Source organism: Pelophylax lessonae (genome assembly GCF_965119305.1).
Source record: "Pelophylax lessonae genome assembly, chromosome: 11".
Taxonomy (NCBI): Eukaryota; Metazoa; Chordata; class Amphibia; order Anura; family Ranidae; genus Pelophylax; species Pelophylax lessonae.
Window position 1 is genome coordinate 165,280,774 of NC_138778.1, and position 19,913 is coordinate 165,300,686.

General features: G+C 41.6%; 1 protein-coding gene across 1 annotated transcript; it reads right to left on the minus strand.

The window, feature by feature from the left end:
• Positions 1–324: 324 nt before the first annotated feature.
• LOC309566823 (keratin, type I cytoskeletal 19-like) lies at positions 325–18,930 on the minus strand. Its single transcript, XM_082272139.1, has 8 exons — positions 18,384–18,930; positions 13,789–13,871; positions 5,413–5,569; positions 4,746–4,907; positions 4,525–4,650; positions 3,035–3,255; positions 1,213–1,238; positions 325–571 (listed from the first exon to the last, which is right to left on the minus strand). Exons 1-8 carry the CDS (start codon positions 18,864–18,866, stop codon positions 549–551), a joined length of 1,281 nt encoding a protein of 426 aa, XP_082128265.1. The 5' UTR covers positions 18,867–18,930; the 3' UTR covers positions 325–548.
• Positions 18,931–19,913: the final 983 nt, after the last annotated feature.

Consider the following 19,913-nt stretch of genomic DNA (forward strand, 5'->3'; position numbering starts at 1 on the left):
TGAAAGACACAGCAATTATGCAGACTGCGGAACTCAGTAAAGATTTCTCGCTAACAGAGCCCCCAAGAGAAAGAAACTATCAGGTGGTTTCATTCAACAGTATCAACTAGTTTTGGGTGGACATATCCTTTAAGTTCAATTTGTTCACCATTTGTTTGAATTTGTGGTTGTGTTTGTGAATCTATCACAGTGTATAATGCCACAAGAGCAGCAAGAATGCCAACCATTTTTTGGTATTTTTAACATGATGCTATACTCATTGGTACAACTTATGGAAACTTCATAAATGTACATGTCAATAAAAAAAACACTTAAGCACTCATGTAATGCTTGACCCAAAAGTTTTTATTTATTAGACTGCTAAAGCAAGATAGACTAGAAAAGCACACTCTTGGTTTATTCACATTGCATAGATGTTAACCATTCATCATGATCTGCAGGCCCAGACAACAGATCCTTGTCTAGTAGCTCCGGCTTATGCCATTTTCAGTGCGGAAAGAAAGAAGGGTCTTCTCAAGTGGCAGCTGTCGAACTCCTAACAGTACATTCTAATTTTTTCTTTCAGTTTTAACTAGAAAGGAAAAAATTTACGCATGTATCAAAAATGTGCAAACGGATTTAATATTTAAAGTGTAAACTTTGCCTACATGGTAATGTTAATGTCTAGTTATCATCCAGGCCTTTAAAGCATCCATTGTTTGTATGTACAGGTGCACCAAAGTGAATCAGAAACATTTGTACGTCAACACACGAGTTTAAACATATCAATCTGCTCAACTCATTTTGCATGGTTTATGCTAAAGCCAGCTGGTAGTCTAACTTTCTAATGGCCTTAAATATTTAAAAATGCAGGCCATTGCATTCTTTGGTTTTTGAGCACACCTCTATGTAAAAGGCAGTAGTACAATACAGTATCATGTAGCTGAAACCCATAAAGATGTACTATGAAAAGCCTGTTAAATCGGCAGTTGATGTATTTATCATCTAATTAAATTCTAAGGCTACCATTCACCCTATTAAATGCATTAAATCTAAGCCTATAAAAACACAGCCATGTATGTTCCATGATTCAGGCACCACCCTCTCTTACATATTGCAACCTCATCAACTAGAGCAAGGTTATACAGCAGAAATTAATTTGCCATTAAACTGAAGCCCCACCCAAAAGCCCCATTAGAAGCTTGAGATATCATGATGATGATGTTTACTTACTGTCTTTTGTTGTGCCCACTATCAACCTGTAGGGGAAAAAAAAAACATTTATGAGAACAGAGCAAACTAGAGGAAATAAACTCAGCAGAGTTTAGTGAAACAGTAATGCAAGAGAAATGATGAAGTACAAAGTGCAACAACATAGCACCAATTGAAAATAATAATCTTTTAATTGGTCTGACTCTGAGTACTGAGATTGGTTGGCATGGGCATGGCATTCAGCTTAAGAAGCTCACGCACAAATCTTTTTTTATTAAATGAGCATATAAAGTATTCCGGGGAACCACTGATGAGTTTCAGCGCATCAGGGCCTTAGTCATAGCCGCGGTTGCCATGGGTGGTTGTGGTAGGCACATCATTGCATCTTGAACTTCCTTACTGACGACTCGTTAACTAACACTGTGATTTGCCTATTCTAGTCAAAGCAACATTACTTTAAAGTTGCCTTCCAATGCATATTATATTGACCTTCCTTTTGCTACTCTGCCTTTCCATTTTGGCCATGGAAAAAAGGTATACAAGCCACGTGTAAGCTCCAAGTGAGTCTCAGTTGATGCTTACGAAGGGTGTGAGACTTTCAATAAACCCACATATGACCGCACTGGGTGCCTCAGCAGTCAGATACAAAAAAAATAGTGCCAGGTATTTTTTTCACCTGGCTGAGTAGGTGTGAAAGTAAGGTCACTATAAGCTGTTGCAGATGTTGGCGTCAAATCCATAGCACAGGTTGACGCTAAGCTTCGAAGAAGCAGTGGCGGCCTGTGTGTTGGGGGTGCAGGGGCGCCACCCCCCCATCCATGCGTCCGGCCCCCTAATCTACATGCAGGGGCGCCGGACGCATGGAGCTCAATTGGGCTTTTTTTCTTTTTCCATTACCTGATTAGAGCCAGAGGCTCTAATCGAATGATGCAAAGGGTGGTCCTGGGGAGCTATTGTCACACGGATCCTCCTCCTGGCCAATCAGGAAGCGCATCCGTTACGCACACGCATCCTCCTCCTGGCCAATCAGGAAGCGCGTCCGAAACGCGCTTCCTGATTGGCCAAAAGGCAAACCCCATGCCATTGGCTGGGGAGGAGGCGGGAGTCGGGAGGACTGAAGAGAAGCCGCCACGCCGGGGAACTGAAGAAGCCGCGAGCCGCCGCTGACTAGAAGTATTAATAAGCCTTTGACATTGTCAGTAGACTCTTCATAGAAAGGAGCTAATATATTGCACATGGGTTTAAGGAACAAAGCAGCAATACAATTTATGAAGCTTCCTGAGAATAGTATCAGAAAAAAACATATGGCAAAGGCTTATCTGAGAAGGTAATGCAAATAGCAGTAATGATCAAACACCAAAAACTAATTAAACTTCAGTTTATTAATGCCAAATTATTAATATATTTATCCTGATTGGTTGTTATGGATCACAATTCCCGTTAGGAAATGATTCCAACTAAAGTAAATGGAAAACTTTGCAACATTTAGTTTGCAATATAAATTCTATTATATAACGTTTATGCAAGGGCAACAATATTAGGGAACCCTAATGTAGCTTATAGGGTCAGTTTACATATTATTTTAATCACATTTGGATCTGACCATAAACCTGCAAAACAACCTTATTACATTATTATTTTTAATCGTATACAATGTAGTAATTTTGTGAGAGGATATAGCCGTATGCTAAAATTTCACTTTGGGATTAATAAAGTATTCTGTAAAATCAGAGACATAACTAAAAACAACATAAATGGCTACATATCCTGTATAACGGTAAGAGATAGAGTAGCTGATCTAGAAAGTCAGCATAGGATAAGAATAATGTAACCCAGTACTTACTGTGCATCGTGTCCTTCCAGGAGCTGGCGATATTTGGCAATTTCATGTTCAAGACGTGTTTTTATGTCTAGAAGCTGTTTGTACTCAAAGTTCTGACGTTCCATGTCTGACCGCAGATTACCAAGTTGTGCCTCTAAATTGCCAATATGTCCCTGCATTTGTGCCAGTTGTGCACCGTACCGCTGTTCTGTTTCTGCAAGGGTTCCTTCAAGGGATGATTTCTATGGACAGACAGAACACAATCAATTGTAATCCAACATGTAAACTATCAACTATTAGCTACCATAAACCTATCAATTTGGTCTCTACTGTGAATTGAAAATCAATTTGAGGTTACCCGAGTAATGGTGTCATTGTTGTGAGCATGATGACACCAAGGCATGCAAGGACAATTCTGGCATACAGAGGTATTCACTATACCTCAAAAACCAGCAAGAGACCCCAGAAGTTTTGTTTTATGGCAGTTAACGTCCAAGAAATCTTAAATGCAATCTGTGGTGCAACTAATGAGGCTTCTTAATCTACAAAGTTGCAGCTTCAAATAACTTGACTTTTGTAGCAACTTGACCTTGATGGCAACACACAGCTGCCATGGCATTGTATTTGCAACTTTCCTTGGTGAGATTTCCCATCACTTAATAAAGTGATGGGATATGAAAGTGAGGGGAAATCTTTCCAAAAGGGCTCTCAACCTTGCCTGACTCATAAGAAAAAGTGATCTTGACATGAAGCGAGGGCAATTCTTTCCAAAAGGGCTCTCAAGTCTCAACCTTACCAGACCCACAAGATAATGCGATCCTAACATGAAGTGATGGGAAAGCTTTCCAAAAGGGCTCTCAACCTTACCTGACCCATACGATAAAGTGATCCTTACATGAAGTGAGGGGAATCTTCCCAAAAGGACTCTCAACCTTGCCTGGCTCATAAGAAAAAGTGATCTTGACATGAAGTGAGGGGAAACCTTCCAAAAGGGCTCTCAACCTTACTGGACCCAGAAGATAAAGTGATCCTAACATGAAGTGAAGGGAAATCTTTCCAAAAGGGCTCTCAACCTTACCTGACCCACACAATAAAGTGATCCTTACATGAAGTGAAGGGAATCTTCCCAAAAGGGCTTTTCACCTTACCTGACCCATCCGATATCAAAAATAAAATGTTTTCACTAGAGATGGACTTTAAATTTTGTAGCCAATTAATAATAGACATTGAATGATTTTTAAATCAGCAGGACTGTAAGAGAAGTTGATTAACTATAGGCAACCAAGACCCTGAAGACATCCTATGACTATCAATTTGATGAGAATAGATTGTTGGGTGGGCTCGATAGCTCTTAGCTTTCAGATGGCTACAAGTTAGAAAACCATACTAATGGGGTACAGGCGTATGGGTGCATGCAGGATTAGCAGGATTCTTTGGTAGACAGATCATTTGCTAATGCTCCACTTTAATATGTTGTCAATGGGCCAAAAGAAAAAGCAATATTCACTTACCATACTGAGTTGGGACTGTAGCTCTATCTCCAAGCCTTGAAGTGTGCGTCTAAGGTCTGTGATTTCTGTCTTGCTGGTCTGTATCTGTTCTGTGTGTACCGCCACTTCCTTGTTTAATTCATCAGTCTACAGAAGCAAATACGACATTTGTAAAAAAAAAAAGCATGGTGCTGCTAGAATTTGCTCTTCTTCCTTAGCAAGTGTCAAAGGTATCTTCTTACCTTGCTGAAAAACCAGGCTTCAGCATCCTTGCGGTTCTTATCAGCCATATGTTCATACTGTTCTCTCATGTCATTCAAAATCTTTGTCAGATCTATACCTGGTACCGAGTCCACTTCAACACTGACTTGCCCACCAGTTTGTCCAGTAAAAGAGTTTATTTCCTACATGGGTAAAGAAACTTACTTAAACCATGATCCATAACATGAATACATTAAACAACAAATCCATCAACAATCGTTTCCTCCATGATACATTTCTCAATTCAGTTCTGTAAAGACATGAATTAGATGACTTCCTATTTGATTTAAACCATTTCGACACCTTTGAGTGATGGATTGTGCCTACGGTACACACATATGTAACATAAAATTCATTTTGGATCTATAAATCAACAGAATATTGCTCTGTGGGCCTTAATCCCACTATGTAGATCATTTTGTAGCATCGAAAGAATATAGTGATTTGTATTTGATGAATATTTGAACGATCTTGACATGATTGGATAAATGTTGAGCCATAAGAATTATGTTGTTGAAGAATATGTCACATATCACAGTTTTTTTTTTCCTATTTATTTTGTTTTTCAATCCTGGTTAATATAGTGAGAGATGTGATTTACAGATCTGATTGTAAATGACATTACATAAAACACAAGGTCAGGCTTACCTCCTCATGGTTCTTCTTTAGGTAGGCCAGTTCCTCCTTCAGGTTTTCAATCTGGAGCTCCAGGTCAGTTCTGGCCAGGGTTAGCTCATCCAGCACTCTACGCAGTCCATTGATGTCGGCTTCCACACTCTGGCGAAGAGCAAGCTCATTCTCAAACCTTAAAGAAGACAAGTTTGATAAGAATCCTGTAACATCTTGACCAACATTTGATTTTCAGATCCACTTTCATAAATGTATTCTATTCTATTAATAGTAATATTAATAACAATAATAATATTTCTATCATGATTAGTCCTGACTATTTTAGCCATGTGTTGTACAATTGAGGTTAGTTGGAAATTAAATGGTTAGATTATATTTAGAATTGGAATAGGCTTTAATGACATTAGTTGACAAATATCAACATTTTAAGGGTAGCCTCATAATGTTTTACAGTTATTATTTTGTGAAAATAGTTTTTCTTAAGTTTTAGACAATACAAAGAAAGATCAGGGAAATCACAAAGACCAACCTCCCAATGTGGTCTAAGGAAGGGAAAGGGGTTTTGGAATAGGAGTTAGGACTTTATGGGTACTGTATTCATAAATGATACACAAAGATATCTTTGTGTACCATTTATGAATACAGTACCCATAAAGTCCTTACTCATATTCCCAACCCCCTTTCCCTTCCTTAGACCACACTGGGAGGTTGGTCTTCATGATTTCCCTGAACTTTGATATATACAATATTGGGATGTTGGTACTATAAACCCCATTTGTATTACAGGCACCCAACCATATTAATACAAAGAAAGAACAATGTACCAAACCAAGTAGGCTCAAGGGGCAGCTGCTTAAGGCCCCACAACAATGACTAGGCCCAGGGCAGCTGCCTCTTTTGCCCTGCCTTAAAGACAGCCCTGAATATACTGTAGGCAGGAGCGGGACAAGGGGTGGTCAGAAGGGACGGCTGCCCTGGGCGCAATGGTTTATTGCAGGAATGGGGGCGCCCTATGCCAGTTGTTTCTGTTACAATGCTGACAGGAGTAGTGACATTGACATTACTGATAACCCTAAGGGAAAGGGGGAGGGGGGGGGGGCTTAGTTTGGCATCCTTGCCCTGAGTGCTGGATGACCTTGTCCCAGCATTAAAGGTAGGTGGGCTCAAGTTACTAAATTCAACCTATATGACAGCATGAATATGGTAAGGCAAAAAACATGCATATTCCTGCATGGTGTATGCGTAATAACTGCTTTCTACCCAGCGTTTCCACCTAATATCAAAGACAGATCTAGTAGTTGCTTTGTATTAAAACATTTTTTTCAAAAGAGTGTAGTGAACATTCACAAGGGTAATTCATTCAGAAGGGTTCGGTGCCAGATCTTGAACCCAGTGCTTGCAAGGATAGTTTTAGCTGCTAGTACCACATGAATTACAACAGTTCCTGCAATTATGGGGAAAGAGGTTAAGGCGGAGTTCCACCCAAAGTGAAACTTCCACTTTAAGTGCTCCTGACCCCCTGACATGCTACATTTGGCATGTAATTTTTCTGGGGGGGGAGTGGGTACCTAGATTTTACAGGTACCCGCTCCCACTTCCTAGGCGGCTCTAGTGGAAGTTCTCCTCTCCCGCTCCCCTCCTGCAATCTTCTGGGACACCTCACAGGTCTCAAAAGATTGCCCGGCCATTCAGGACACGCAGAGCAACTCGTGCATGCGCAGTGCAAACCCGGCTGTGAAGCCGCAAGCTGTCACAGCTGGGTGCCCACACTAGTGATGCCGGTACCACAGAGAGGAGAGGGAGAGGAGAGAGGGAGAGGGCAGCCGCATCGCTGGATTGTGGGACAGGTGAGTGTGTGTTTATTAAAAGTCAGCAGCTACACTTTTTGTAGCTGCTGACTTTTAATAAACACAAAAACGAGTGGAACATCGCTTTAATACCCAAGTGCAGTATTGCTAAACCGGGATCTGGTTTACTTAAACTATAACTTAGTTTTGGACAGAGTGCAGAGGGATTTGACCCCCTTTTAGTTTTTAGTGCTGTCTTTGCCCTCTTTATTTGCCCTGTTTCCATTATCATTGAACGTGAAGGTAAAAGAAAATCCCCAATTTTGGGTTGTACCCAGAAAAGTATTAGAGGGTAATCTTCCTAAGGGGGTACTAGTTTTGGTGACTTGGGGGTCCCAAAGGAATTCCCTTAATTTGCAGGGATTTCCTCTCACTTCCTGTTTCGTTATGGGACAGGAAGTGAAAAGAAAATTTCACAATGGGAACACAAATGGCAAAAAAATCTGACAGGGGTTTATACCCTCCCTTGCTCTAAAGTTCTACTTTAATCTACCTGTTAAATCTTAGTATCATGAAGATTTTTCTCCAGAAGCTAGTAATACTTTTGCACGTCCAAAAAATCTGAATTAAAGTGCCCACTTGACCACACCCTCTCCAACAAAGGGAGGAGTTAGTAGCTTAACATTTGGGCAATTGATATGGGGTCAGGTACCAACGTATGAGTCGTTTTTGCATTAACTCCCAACAGGGCTTTTTTCAGCGGGAACGCAGGGGAACGCAGTCCCGGCACCTCCAGGACTAAATGTATGTAATGGCAAGGGGTGCTGGAGGTGTGCTGCAGGGCCTGTTGATGCTGGTTGCTGGGGATCTATTGTCACTGGAGGGAATCTATTATTGCAGGGGGGTCTGTTGCTGGGGAGATCTGTTGTTGCTGGCAGGGGATCTATTGTTGCTAAGGGTGGGTCTTATGTTGCTGGGGGGGTCAGTCATTTCTAGGAGGGATCTACTGTTGAGGAAGAGGTCTATTATTGCTTCTCGGGGTCTATTGTTGCTGAGGAAGGGGTGGTATTTTCTTGTAGGTGGTTCGTTGTTGCTGGGGAGGGGATCTATTCTTCCAGAAGGTCTGCTGATGCTGGCTGTGAGGAGATCTGTTGTTGCTGCCAGGGAGGGGGCTGTTTTGTTGTGAGTGGTCCATTGTTGCTGGCTGAAGGGGATCTATTCTACTGCTTCTCTTGTTATCATTAACAAGCTCAATACAAATTAGTTAGTTCCACAAATGTTACTGTATTATCTAAAAGGGTGGTCTTCGGAGGTGGGTAATGGGTGGAACCAAGAAACGGTGCTCGGAGGTGGGTAGGGGCGGAGACAAGGGGTGACTTGAAAAGGGGGAGTTCCGGCACCTATTCTCTAAGAAAAAAAGCCCTGACTCCCAATGTGTGACAGTGTGATGTTGAGTAATTACAGTGGATTGCCACAACCCATGTTTAGTGGAGGACTCTTTTTGGAGGTCTTTTTCCCACTTCTGCATAGGGGAAGGTATGGTGAATTTAATTTTCTGATGAAGAGTTTGATAAAATAGGGAGATTCCCTTGTGAAAGGTACAGGAAGAGGTACGATTTTGCCATACCTCCTCTGAAATCGCTATGCTTGGAGGGGGATGCTTATAGAGGAAACTCATGATTCTTGTATAGGTGAAGCTGGAGTTTGTAGATATCCCATGTTCCTTAATTAGGCTGGCCATACACTATACAATTTTCTTGTTCAACTTTCCTTTAGATTTACCAAAACCATATAATATAAGTTCAAACCTGAACACTTTCAATTTGTATGTAATCAGGCAGGCCCTTGCACTACATAGTTGAAGGTAAATCTAAAGGAAATTGAATAAGAAAATTGTATAGTGTATGGCCAGCCTTAGGCTCTCCACCGCCTTAGGAGTTCTATTTGGATAAAGGTCCTCCACCAATTGTATACCTACTTCTCTCCATTGTCTGACTGATATGTAAGGGATGAGATGTTCTAAAACATCTACAGTTTTTTAGGAACATTTCACAAAATGGCGCTCACAAGCCTCAGTCTTCTGATATCGGTTACCTCCCGCTATCAGTTGCATCAGAACAAGGTGGCACATGGAATATGGTGTCTTGTGAACTCATACTTCAGGCTTATTTAGTACTCAATCTCATTCTAGGATTGACCAATTTTATGTTGCGTCTACCAAAACGTTATAAGCTTAAAACAATCTCCTATGTATCATTTTTATACGTTTCTTTAAGTTACAAGCGTATATTTTATAAAGTCTCTCAACAGTTAACAATGTTGGTTAAATTTTTAATTTACAATAATAACAGTGTCCTTCCACAGATTATACTGTAAATGCAGTCCCGTATTGACACAGGAAACATTATTTGCTGATTCATTTGCTTGTACTCAGGTGTGGCCGGAGGGAACATATCAGCTCACCAGGACATCAGCCAAAATCTCTGGCACACACAATGCCTGCTGCTTGGTTGGCCAGCTAGGACACACTGTATTGTTCAACAACAGGACATGGTGTGATTAGTGTTCATACACCCTTTAAGAGATCAGACATGAATTATTCTTGAACTGGCCATGTTGACATCGGGATATAATGTATGCAGGAATGGCCCAGTTTCATTCAGTGATATAACAATATGGTTAGGCACCTAAGCCTAGGAGCCTGTGCAATAGAAATGCAGGTATGTTAAGGTCACTTAAAGCAAAGGACATGTTTTATCATTATTGTGTCTGGTTGCTATGTAACTGCTTACTCATTAACTCTAATGAGGTTGTGTGTTTCCAATATTGTCCGGTGATATGGATCAGTCCACTCAAATCTGTTATCTCAAGCCTTCCTACTTTCTGGTGATTTCCTTACACTTCTGATAGGCTAAAGCTGGATACACACTATACAATTTCTTTAGATTTTTTCCTTTAGATTTACCAAAAGTACCATAAAATGAGGTCAAACCTAAACACTTTCAATTTGTATGCAATCAGGCAGACCCTTGCACTACATAGAAAAGGTAAATCTAAAGGAAATCTAACCACAAAAGTTGTATAGTGTGTATCCAACTTCACCGCACATGTTTCTGTGAATCCTACATAATGAAAGATTTTTTTAAATTTGACAAACAGGGAATCTTTGGCCTGGGGGGGCAAATACAAACAACTAGCCAGTTTATAGGGACAAGTTTCTGTGGGTTCAAGAAAGTGTGCCATGCAAAGTGTGCCGGTGTTCCGTGAAAAATCCATACCCGTGAGAAAACCATACCCTCGTCACTTCCGGTTCAGCTACGGAGGGTATGGATTTCTCACGGAAGTTAAACTTGCGGCGCTTACATTAAAACAGCTTATCTGCAACATAAATCATCTCCGCTCTTCGCCCTGTCACTGCCCTCATCTCCGGTAATAAATATAAAAGCGGATCACGGAGCCGCGATCGCCGTCACATTTACATCTCCTACTCCCGCCGCCGCTTTTATATTTATTACCGGAGATAGCAGAGGAGATGATTTATGTTGCAGCCGAAGTGTTTTAATGTACCCGCCGCAAGTATTACATTAGACACACTGCCGTGAGAATTTCATGCCCACCGAGCATGCGCACTTCTCAAATTCTTTCATGTTCATTTACGTATCCGTGGTTCTGAGCATGCGCACTGCTGCGCTGCTCAGCTGTTTCAGACCGGAAGTGACGACGGTATGGTTTCTCCACGGGGTATGGTTTTTTAACGTTACACCATCATCCATTGATGGTCATTGTCCAAGGTAAGTGTTCCATAGGACCTGTTCACATCTACGCGTACTGCAGCGACACCTGATGCGGGTACCGTGCCATAGACTTAAATGGGATACTGCTCCTGATAGAACCATACATCCCATTTATTTTATTGAACGCTGGTGTACAAATTTGATAAATTAGGCCCATCACTGCTGATTTGATAAAAAAGGAAAATGAGGGAGTGTTTATATTTTGTTATTTTCTCAGTGGTTCTAAAGCCTAAACATTTTTTACCTTAACGCATTCCTTGCATTAACCACTTGACGTCTGCGCTATAGCCAAAAGACGGCTACAGAGAGAACCTCAAATGCCGGGCATACATGAACCGACTCGGCTGATCACAGAGCAGGGCCCTTTACCACATGATCAGCTGTCAGCTAATGACAGCTGATCACAAAAGTAAACAGAAGCCGGTTACAAGCTTCTATTTATTCTTCACACTGTCAGCGAAGAAAAGAATAAAGCCGGTAACCAGCTTCTGTTAGAGGGACATCAGTCCCCTAAGTGCCCACCAGTGCAGCAAATTCTTGCCCACCAGTGCCATCTATCAGTGCCCACCAGTACTGTTAATCAGTGCCCACCAGTCCCCCCTATCAGTGCCCATCAGTGCCTCCTGACAGGTGCCCACCAGTGCTGTCTATCAGTGCCACCTCTCCATGCCAGCTGTCAGTGCCCATTAGTGCCACCTATCAGCACCACCTATCAGTGCATTTCAGTGACACCTATCAGCGCCCATCAGTGCCACTTATCAGTGCAACCTCATCAGTGCCTCCTGATTAGTGCCTACCAGTGCTGCCTCATCAGTGCCCATCAGTGGCACCTATCAGTGCCCATCTGTGCTGCTCATCAGTGCCAAATCATCAGTGCCCATAAGTGGAGGAGGAAAATTACCTGTTTGCAAAATTTTATAACAAAATTATGAAAAACGTTTTGTTTTTTTGGGTTTTTTTCCAAATTTTCTATATATTTTGTGTTTGTTTAGCAAAAAATTAAAAACCCAGTGGTGATTAAATACCACCAAAAGAAAGCTCTGTTTGTGTGAAAAAAAATGATTAAATGTCAATTCAAAGTGTGAGAGCGCTGAAAGCTGGAAATTGGCCATGGCAAGAAAAGGGTATAAGTGCCCAGTAAGCAAGTGGTTAAGGTAGACAATGTTTAGGCATCAATTTTGGCCTCTCATCCCCCTTAATCCTTACCTGAGCCATCATTTGATCCAGCACTGTGCACATCTGCAGCTCCTCTCTCCCCTCACTTCCGTGTCTCAATGGCTTTGCTGTGGCATGGGGAGCCATTGGCTCCCAGTGCTGTCAATCATAGCCATTGACGAGGGAGTGGGGGTGGGGCCAAGTCCTGCTGTCTGTGTCAATGGACACAGCATGGGGCTCAAGATCGATTTTTTATTATTAAAACCTGCCAGGCAAAGTTATAATTTGCTAGTATGTATCTTGCACATGCGCAATGGGGAGCCTGCTCTGAAGCTGTAAGGAGTCACAGTAGGCTTCCCACAGTTAACAGGGTGCTGCCAGATCCCAAAAGACCTGCAAAGGCCAGTGCTGGATCCTTATACTAGTAAATGTTCGAATCTTGAATCGCTACATGAACTGGCCGAGATTCGAACCATGTGTGGGAAGGCTGAATGTACCAAATTGATTGTTCGATCAGCTTGGGTACAACCTGCCTGCTGGATTAATTTGTGATTATCGCTAGCGACTGGTATAGCTGCTAGCAATAATCAATGTCTTCTTGCAGCAGGGGTGGCTTCCCCCCCCCCCCCCCCGCCGGGAGCAGACATATGCTCGGCAGGAGGGATTCCCCTGTCTGCATTGACTGTGTTGATAGGGTATTGTGGTTGCAGGAAATAAATTTGTACCGTCTATGACCTACCTAAGTGCATGGCTGGGTGTGTCCCTGACCTTTTTAGCACAAATTGTTGTGCTAAAAAGTGCCCCCCTTCCTATCTTGAGATCTTTCTTATCTTTCTTACAGTTGAGATGTATACTGAGCCAAGTTTTAATCGTTAGCTAATGGTATAATCTGCAAAGCCCTTCATAAAACCTCAAGGCTTCATTACACAGCTCCCACCCTTTAGAACAATAACTATTTATTCCAACTTTATTACTTTTTTCCTGAAAGGAAACCGTTGCCGAAAGCAGAAACATTGCAGGCTAAGCTTATGTTTGACCTTCTGTTTCACGGGCAATGTCCTCAGATAGCTAATTGAATCTGGGAATTCAACTGAAAAAATATATAGTTGCACTGATTATCATATCAAAAAGGTTGTAGTGATTTTTAAAGTGTTCAGATGTTGCCTAGATTAGGAATGTTGGGCTATAATGGTTATTTTTCTATTTTAATTTGGTTTAACAGAAACACTGTTTTTCCATGGCGATTTAAGAAACTTTGCATTCAACACTTCTAAGAGTGCCAGATTCCTGCATCCCCCACATGCCCTGTGGTCTGTTCTGCTGAACCACTATATCACTACTATGTCCTGTAATGATGTAGGTGTTTATGGAAAGAACCATAGCCTGCAGTGGGGGGGGCTAGCCATTAGACACACCTGAAAATAGAGAGGCCATTGCTTTGCAGAAGAGAAAAAATTGGAGGAATGGGTGGTGGAACAGGTGAGAAGAAAGCCTCTTCCGTTCAAGTCGGTGCTGTCCTAGATTCTTTTACCCAAAGAATAAAATACATTTAAGCCTTCTTCAGCCTATAACAGCAGCTTTAAACCAGTAAGAAGTCAAGAATATTTACGATCTATCAAATACCAGAGTGCTAGAGTACTAAAGTCTGTCCCACTTACTTAGTTCTGAAGTCATCAGCTGCCAGCCTGGCATTGTCCACCTGTAGGACAACCCTGGAGTTGTCAATGGTAGCAGCAAGGATCTGAAATGCATCAAAAGGTCACATTTAGGAAAGCCTGTCAGTTACCATTTCATTTTTCTGCTGAACCCCACCACCACCACCTGCCCTCAGTACAATTTAACAGTAAAAAAGAAATGTGACAGAACATAATAAATGACACACTGACAACTTCTGGTAGTTTCAGGCTGTGGCACACCCAACAGTCAAGGAGTATAGCAACAAGAAAAAATTAACTTTCTGTTTATATGAGCAAGTGATTGTCAGTAAAGATTTTTAGAGACATCTACGTTACTAGGTTCCCTAATTAGGAATAATAGGAATTAGTCTGCCACGTCTCAGTGACTCCACTGGCAAGATCGTTACGCTTGAGTGCCTAGCTCTGGACACCTGCTGCTTCAGCTATGAACAGGATCCAGTTTCTTCTTTAGGACTGTTTAATTTAAGTTATGGAGAATGGGCGAAGTGGGAAGAGAGGTGAACAGTCTTCCTCTACCAGGCGAAGGATGGCATGGTGGGATAAAACATATGGAATTATTTTAATATTGGAGTCTCCAAGTTTTATGAGAGGTCAAAGAGGACTAGGGCCACCAGACTCCATATGTATCTGAAATATTACTTGGATGAAATAATCCTTTAATTTGTTACCTGCCCCCATCCTCTGTGCAACTATATCAGCAGGTGCTTTTCAGTATGTCCGGCTGTAGATAACGGTGAAATCGTGAAATCGGCTGTAGATAACGGGGAACACAGTCTCGGCACCTCCAGCACAAAATGTATAAACTGGAATTTGAAATGGGGCATGTTGGAGGGTCTGTTGATGCAAACTGCTGTGGATCTATTGTAGCTGGAGGTTGTATTGTTGCTGGATGGATCTACCATTTCAGAGGGATCTATGGTTGCTGGCGTGGGATATTTTGCTCTGGAGGGATTCACTGTTGCGGTGGGTGAGTCTATTGATGCTGGCTTCTGAGGGTTCTATTGTTGGCAGCAGGGGTCTTTTGTTGCTGGGGCATGAAAACAAGGGACAGTGCTCAGAGGTAGGTCAGGGTGGAGAGAGTACCTGCACCTATTCCTTGAGAAAGAAAAGCCCTGAGGGTGACCATACTAAAGCCTCGTACACACGCATCGATAGTTGGCCGTGAATTTTCGGCCAACGTCCGATCGGCCGATTTTCGGCTTGTTAGTATGATGCTTTCGACAACCGACTCCGACTTTTCGGCCGTATAAAATCTGGTGTGCATGCTATAAAATTTTTGTTGGCCGTCATCACAACGGACGATTTTCCGACAGTCAGTACAGATTTCGGCAGACAAAAATCTGATGAGCAAGACTGGGCATGCTCAGAGAAGAAAAAACACACGGAAAGTAAACCAGAACATGACATCACTTCTGAAGTAGATTTTTGTTGGCCGAGAAAATTCATGTGCAGTCTAGAGCACATTTCAACCAACACAACAACACTGGACAAAAGTCGGCCGATCGGTCGGCCGATAATCGTTGCGTGTGTACGAGGCATAAGTCATGAGGCATATTAGCCTACTTGTTCTGGTCTATGTACTATAAGAAATTAGGTGATTTCAGGTATATATATATATTTAAAATACTAGTGCAGAAGCCTGGCTAGAGCACATAATGGTTAGATGAGCACAATTAGCATACAAGCTAAACAAAGAAGAGAGCTCACAAAGTCAACAGTAGAAGTAATGACACAATAAATACACTAAATACGCTAAACCTTAACTTTTAAACTGGCTGTGAAAGTCATTGGAAACCCATATACAAGTATTAGACAAAACGGTTTAAGTGGTTACAAATATGGGTATATGTAGACAGGTACTTAAACCATCTAAAAACCACAACGCCCTACTGTGTGGGCAATAAAGCCCCTGTTTACCACTTTCAAAAAAATGTCAATTCCGGGAGGCACTTTCAAAACCCATCAAGAGTCTTCTTTTTGCAATGCATAATCCCCAATAGAGTTTAATCTACAAAACTTTGGAAAAATACTAGGACATTGGAAAGACTCCCATCAAAGGTAATACAACCTCAACCTAATATAATAAGGCAATACTGCATTCGGCATAGATCTCAAACGGCCCTCTTTTGAAACCAAATCCCTCTTTCCTTTCCGTATGTCCTTTCATTATCATATATTGCACTTAACATTTTCATCCACCCTCAAAATATTAGATGAATTGTTTTTAACCACTAGTGTAAATGGAAAGAAGTGGTTAAAAAACCATTGCTGGGTTTAGACAATCATCGTTGTGTGTGAAGTCTTCCTGGTCCGTGGAAGTCAAGGCGTGGTGGGGGTGTGCCCTTTTGTCTGTATACTTTAGTATGAAAAAAGTATCCCTTTTTCACATATGAGGAAGTTGGGAGCTATCCCTGATGGGTTTTTTTTACGGTTCAGGAAGATCATCATCGTAGAAGAGTAGAACCTGCTGCTTCTTTGCAGGATTAAACCTGTTTTTCTAGTTTGCTTGTCCCTTCCTTAACCTTCCTGGTACTGAGCAGTTATAAGCTACATGCAAGATCCTTCTATGGAAAAATCACTTGTTTTATTCTTAGCTTTTTATTATTTTTTTAATTGTATCTGTTTATAATTTAAGACTGCGTTAGTCAACTTAATTAAGCATCCCTACAGAAATTGTGGATCGAGCCATTAGTCCTGAAACAGTTTTGCACTGGCAGCTGGTAGTAAATTCTGGGACATGTAGTTGCCCAACACCTACTGGACTGCAAGCTTTTTTACTATTCTGTATTCTGACATCAATTTTTTATTGGACTGTTATCATATGACAGTTTAATTATGTATAGTTCAACATATTACAGCTTGTTACATGTTAAGTTCCTAAGAGCATCTGTTCATGTTAATAATTAACTTTGTGAAATATGTTACACACAGAGCAAGATACAAGATACAAGAGCAATTATACAATAGATAGAACTTAGTGAATACTGGAGAGTAGTAGATGCAGGAACAGAAGTCCCAGCAGAGATGTAGAAAGTTAGGAGATACAAGAGCAATTATACAATACTCAGAACGTAGTAAATGCGGGAGAGTAGTAGATGCAGGAACAGAAGTCCCAGCAGAGATGTAGAAAGTTAGGAGATACAAGAGCAATTATACAATACACAGAACTTAGTGAATGCTGGAGAGTAGTAGATGCAGGAACAGAAGTCCCAGCAGAGATGTAGAAAGTTAGGAGATACAAGAGCAATTATACAATACACAGAACTTAGTAAATGCTGGAGAGTAGTAGATGCAGGAACAGATGTCCCAGCAGAGATGTAGAAAGTTAGGAGATACAACAGCAATAATACAATACACAGAATGTAGTGAATACTGGAGAGTAGTAGATGCAGGAACAGAAGTCCCAGCAGAGATGTAGAAAGTTAGGAGATACAAGAGCAATTATACAATACACAGAATTTAGTGAATGCTGTAGAGTAGTAGATGCAGGAACAGAAGTCCCAGCAGAGATGTAGAAAGTTAGGAGATACAAGAGCAATTATACAATGCACAGAATGTAGTGAATGCTAGAGAGTAGTAGATGCAGGAACAGAAGTCCCAGCAGAGATGTAGAAAGTCAGGAGATACAAGAGCAATTATACAATACACAGAACATAGTAAATGCTGGAGAGTAGTAGATGCAGGAACAGAAGTCCCAGCAGAGATGTAGAAAGTTAGAAGATTCAAGAGCAATTATACAATAGACAGAACTTAGTGAATGCTGGAGAGTAGTAGATGCAGGAACAGAAGTCCCAGCAGAGATGTAGAAAGTTTTTTGCCACTAGGAGAGTGTTTAACCTCTGATGTGAAATGAATCTCAATAGATCATTTTATACTTAATGAAGTTGATTTACTAAAAGTGGAGAGTGCAACATCTGGTACGTCTGTGCATGGTAGCCAACTTCTAACTTCAGCTTGCTCACATAAGCATTGAAAAAAAAAGAATCTGGAAGCTGATTGGTTTCTACGCAGAGCTGCACCAGGTTTTGCACTCTCCAGTTTTAGTAAATCAACCCCCATGGGGTTGATTTACTACAGCTAGAGCACTCAGAATCTGGTGCAACTAAGCATGGTAGCCAACTTCTAACTTTAGCTTGTTCAATTAAGCTTTGACTTGAAGATGATTGGTTTCTATGCAGAGCTGCATCAGATTTTGCGAGAGCGAGAGCACTTAGAAGTTGGCTACCATGCTTAGTTGCACCAGGTTCTAAGTGCTCTAGCTGTAGTAAATCAAACCCCATGGGGGTTGAATTACTAAAATTGGAGAGTGCAAAATCTGGTGCAGCTCTGCATAGAAACCAATCATCTTCAAGTCAAAGCTTAATTGAACAAGCTGAAGTTAGAAGTTGGCTACCATGCTTAGTTGCACCAGGTTCTAACTTCAGCTTGTTCAATTAAGCTTTGACTTGAAGATGATTGGTTTCTATGCAAAGCTGCACCAGATTTTGCACTCTCCAGTTTTAGTAAATCAACTCCATATGTCACGATAAAAAGAAAGAAGACAGGGGTCAGCTCACCTTATCTCTTAAGTCCTCGATGACCTTGAAGTAGTGGCTGTAGTCTCGAGTTGGGCTGGGTCCTTGCTTCTCGTACCACTCCCGGATCTTCACCTCTAGTTCGGAGTTGGCCGTTTCCAAAGAACGCACCTTGTCCAGGTAGGTGGCCAGGCGGTCATTCAGGTTCTGCATGGTCTCCTTCTCACTGCCAGCCAGCAAGGCATCCCCTGATACGCTGACACTGTAGCTGCCTCCATACCCACCACCAGAGCCATAGCTGCCACCATACCCACCACCAGAGCCATAGCTGCTACCAAAACCACTGCCTAGACCACCATATCCAGAGGAGACCAAGCGGGCAGAAGACACGGAAACACCCTGCCCCCCATAGCCACCGTGAACACTTGGAGATTTGAAGGAGACCCTACCTGCTCCACTACCGATGCCACTACCCAAACCCCGGTAGGAGCTGCTGTAGGTGGTCTGGCGAATGCTCTGGGACATGGTAGCAATAGCTGGCTTGAGTAGACTAAGAGATGCAGATCACAGGAGTGTAACTGTTCTCTCTCTCCCAGCCTCCTTTTATTCTTCACTAACTGGGTGGTGCCAGAAAGCCTGATGGAATTTCACCGGCTTCTTCTACTCATGCCAAGCAACAAGAGACATTTCTCATTGGTCTGCTGGAAAGATCCTCTTTTTTTTTAGCTGCCCTCGAAATTACTTTTTACACTAAACAAACACTGCATTTTTTCCTCTTAACTTTCAGACAAAAGACTCGATTGAATGTCAGGTGGAGAAGGAGGGGGGAAAACACTGAACTATAGGAGAAACTTCCCCTGATTATGTTATGGGAAGATAAGTCGCTCTGTTTGCAGCTAACCCTCTTGTCTTGGGATTATCCAAAGTCTATTCAGAAGACGAAGATAAATGTAATTTAATTAGGCGTGTACTTTATAAATCCTTTTTTCAAAAGTGCACTTGGAAATGTGACAAATAAAGTTTTCTTTACAGGAACTAAAGCTGCTCTTCCATAGAAAATTCTGTTTTATGATCACGACCCCAAATGAAAGTCAGGGGCACAGCGGGGTAACAAACTTTCTGTACACATTTTTTTGCCAAAATTTTTTTTTTTAGTGTATAAAAGTTTTAAAAACTCAGCAGATAATTGCGGGAAGAGGAATATGGCAATTATACATGCAGCAGTTATAAATAAAATTGTCGAAAAATTAGGCTTGGTTCAGATTTATGCGTTCCGGGAAAACGCAAAATTGACGTGGACAGAAATGTGCTGCTCTTTAGCAGACGCACGAAGGTGGCAATAATTTTTAATTGGACCCCCTCACATTGGCACCACAGCACCATGCTGTTCAGTAGAGCGTCATTTTTTAGAAAGTGTCGGGGACTTTTTTTTTGCATTTTATTGAAATGAATGGGCTGGCCTATTCACAGAACGCAACATACACTATATTGTCAAAAGTATTGGGACACCTGCCTTTACACGCACATAAACTTTAATGGCATCCCAGTCTTAGTCCATAGGGTTCAATATTG

Bases quoted from the DNA above. Each gene is read 5' to 3' on its own strand.
- LOC309566823 (XM_082272139.1), bottom strand. From the start codon at position 18,866: ATGTCCCAGAGCATTCGCCAGACCACCTACAGCAGCTCCTACCGGGGT. The intron at 5,570-13,788 runs GTAAGTGGGACA...GTCTTCTTTAAG, and splicing joins GCTGATGACTTCAGAACTAA to GTTTGAGAATGAGCTTGCTC. The intron at 572-1,212 runs GTAAGTAAACAT...TTTCCTTTCTAG, and splicing joins AGTGGGCACAACAAAAGACA to TTAAAACTGAAAGAAAAAAT.